Source organism: Lithobates pipiens, unplaced genomic scaffold, assembly GCF_037356315.1.
Source record: "Lithobates pipiens isolate NorthernLeopardFrog02 unplaced genomic scaffold, aLitPip1_a1.2 Scaffold_8, whole genome shotgun sequence".
NCBI lineage: Eukaryota > Metazoa > Chordata > Amphibia > Anura > Ranidae > Lithobates > Lithobates pipiens.
Genome location: NW_027507903.1, coordinates 646,578,268 through 646,580,655, shown reverse-complemented (window position 1 = coordinate 646,580,655; position 2,388 = coordinate 646,578,268). Strand labels below are relative to the sequence as shown.

General features: G+C 51.9%; 1 protein-coding gene across 1 annotated transcript; it reads left to right on the top strand.

The window, feature by feature from the left end:
* Positions 1-1,193, top strand: LOC143961670 (uncharacterized; the record flags this gene model as incomplete). The annotated part of the gene is given in 1 exon segment (XM_077470992.1): positions 1-1,193. A coding segment is annotated over 1 exon segment (1,039 nt), but the record flags the coding sequence as incomplete, so codon positions are not given.
* Between the last annotated feature and the right edge of the window lie 1,195 nt (positions 1,194-2,388).

Sequence of the window (2,388 nt, the reverse complement as noted above, 5' to 3'; positions counted from 1 at the left end):
GGAGTCCCGGGTTTGGAACACCGCCATCGAAAAGGCCTTCTCGCGCTTCGACTGGATGGAGAGCTTCCGCATGACCAAACCGACCTTCAACTTCCTGTGTAACCAGCTGCGGCCGGTCATTCGCAGGATGGATGCCAGCACGCGCCAAGCCATCCCAGTGGAGGTGCGGTTGGCGGTGGCGCTGTGGCACTTGGGTTCCTCCTGTGATTTCCAGACGATGGAGGAGATCTTTGGGCTCTCTTGTTCCACCATAGATAGGGTCATCCGTGACGTGTGTGAAGCGGTGGCGTCCATCCTCGCCCCTAAATTAGTTTCTGTCCCTCAAGGAGACATTCTTCAAGAGACACTTAAGGGGTTTGAACGTCGCTATGGCCTAGCGCAGGTGGCCGGTGTGGTTGGGACCCTACATGTAGCCATAGGTCCCTCTAGCGACTCTACGGGCCAGTTCTACAACACCAAAGGTTGGCGTTCCGTGGTCCTCCAGGCAGTGGTGGATCCTGACTTCTGTTTTTGGGACTTGAACGTCGGCTGCCCCGGTAGCTTATCGGATTCTCAGGTTTTGGTGGCCTCGGAGCTTTACGAGCATGGCACAGAAGGAACTCTGTTCCCCAACACTGCCAAGAACATGAACGGTGTTGAGGTACCTATTCATTTGTTGGGGTCACGTTCTTACCCCCTCCTCCCGTGGCTTATGACACCCCTCACCAAAGAATCAACAGCGGCCGACGTGGAGCTGAACCGCCGCTTTACATCTGCCCTGACCTTGACTCAGATAGCCTTCGGGCGCCTCAAGAGCCGTTGGCGTTGCCTGTTGAAGAGCAGCCATGTGGACCTCTCCTTCTTGCCAATCCTGGTCACCGCTTGTTGCGTCCTTCATAATATCTGTGAGGGCCGTAGAGAACCTTTTGAAGATCACTGGCTGGAGGAAGCCTCTGAAGAGGAACTAGAGCAACCTAGTGAGGTGGAGGAAGATGATATGGAGATGGAGGGAGCGGCCGAGGAGATACGGACTGCTCTAGCAAGAGATGTACGGACTTGACACGCAAACTGTGGGGGCCAGTGACTGACAATGTGCTAGGTTGGCTTTTTTAAAACTACTTTTTATGTTCGTATTTATGTGTGATTATTATAATGAAGAGTTAGTGGTTCAGATGATGACTTGTGTTGTGGAAAATTAATCTCTACTTTCTTGACTGAGTCTTTTGAAGCCTTGTCTTTTTGGCCCCATTTTTATCAACTTAAAGAGATTAAATGCATAGCCAATGGAGGCAGAGGCTATGCTAGCAAAAAAGAAAGTATGCGGTATTCTGCTTTCTAAGCACAGAACTGGAAGATCAGCTGGTGGACACCAGCAGGGGCTCATCCTATGCCCCACCAACTGCACAAGTCCAAAGGAAATTTAATTCCTTGTAACTTTATTTATCTGGACAACACAATGCTGAACCAGGCATTGATTTTATACCATTGTTAAACTGGTCCAACTTAGACCATACCTGTGAGACCCCTGTAGGGTATGAAAATCCCTGTAGTAGTCTCAGCTACTACAGTGATTGTCTCGGTCTTCTGGGTCCCATGCTGAGTTAGCTCAATGAATGCTAGGCACTCTGGATGAGGTGAAGAACCAGGGAGGTAATGTCATAATCTCCACCTAGTCCAATCGGGGAACACCTTGCTTTCATTGAGAAACACGCAAGGCGTTGCTTATGTTGCGAGAGTAATCTCCAGTGTTCACCATGCCAGTGATTCTCCAACCATTGGACTATTCTCTGCCTCCTGCTAGCTGGAGATCCCCCTAACCTCCCACGGTGCCTCAGAGTTCCCATGCCAGTGGTTCTCAATCACTGGACCTTGGCCTCCAGCTAGCTGCAGATACCCTGACCTGCCAGTTCCCATGCCATTGATTCTTAACCACTGGACCATGGCATCCCATTTTCTGGGCCTCCAGCTAGCTGCAGACCCCCTAAACCTCCCAGTTCCCATGCCAGCGGTTTTCAACCACTGGGCCATGGCCTCTTTGTTTCTGGGCCTCCAGCTAGCTGCAGATCCCCCTAACCTCCCAGTTCCCTTGCCAGTGGTTCTCAATCACTGCAGCTGGGCCTCCAGGTAGCTGCCGATACCCTGACCTGCCAGTTCCCATGCCATTGTTTCTCAACCACTGGACCATGGCATCCCATTTTCTGGGCCTTCAGCTAGCTGCAGACCCCCCTAAACCTCCCCACGTGCCTTCCAGTTCCCATGCCAGTGGTTTTCGACCACTGGACCGTGGCCTCTCTGTTTCTGGGCCTCCTGCTGGCTGCAGATCCCCTAACCTCCTACAGTGCCCTTCAGTCCCTCAAAAACCCTCAGTCCTTTTAGTTTTTTTGCAGAGTCTCCAGCCCCCCATAGTGC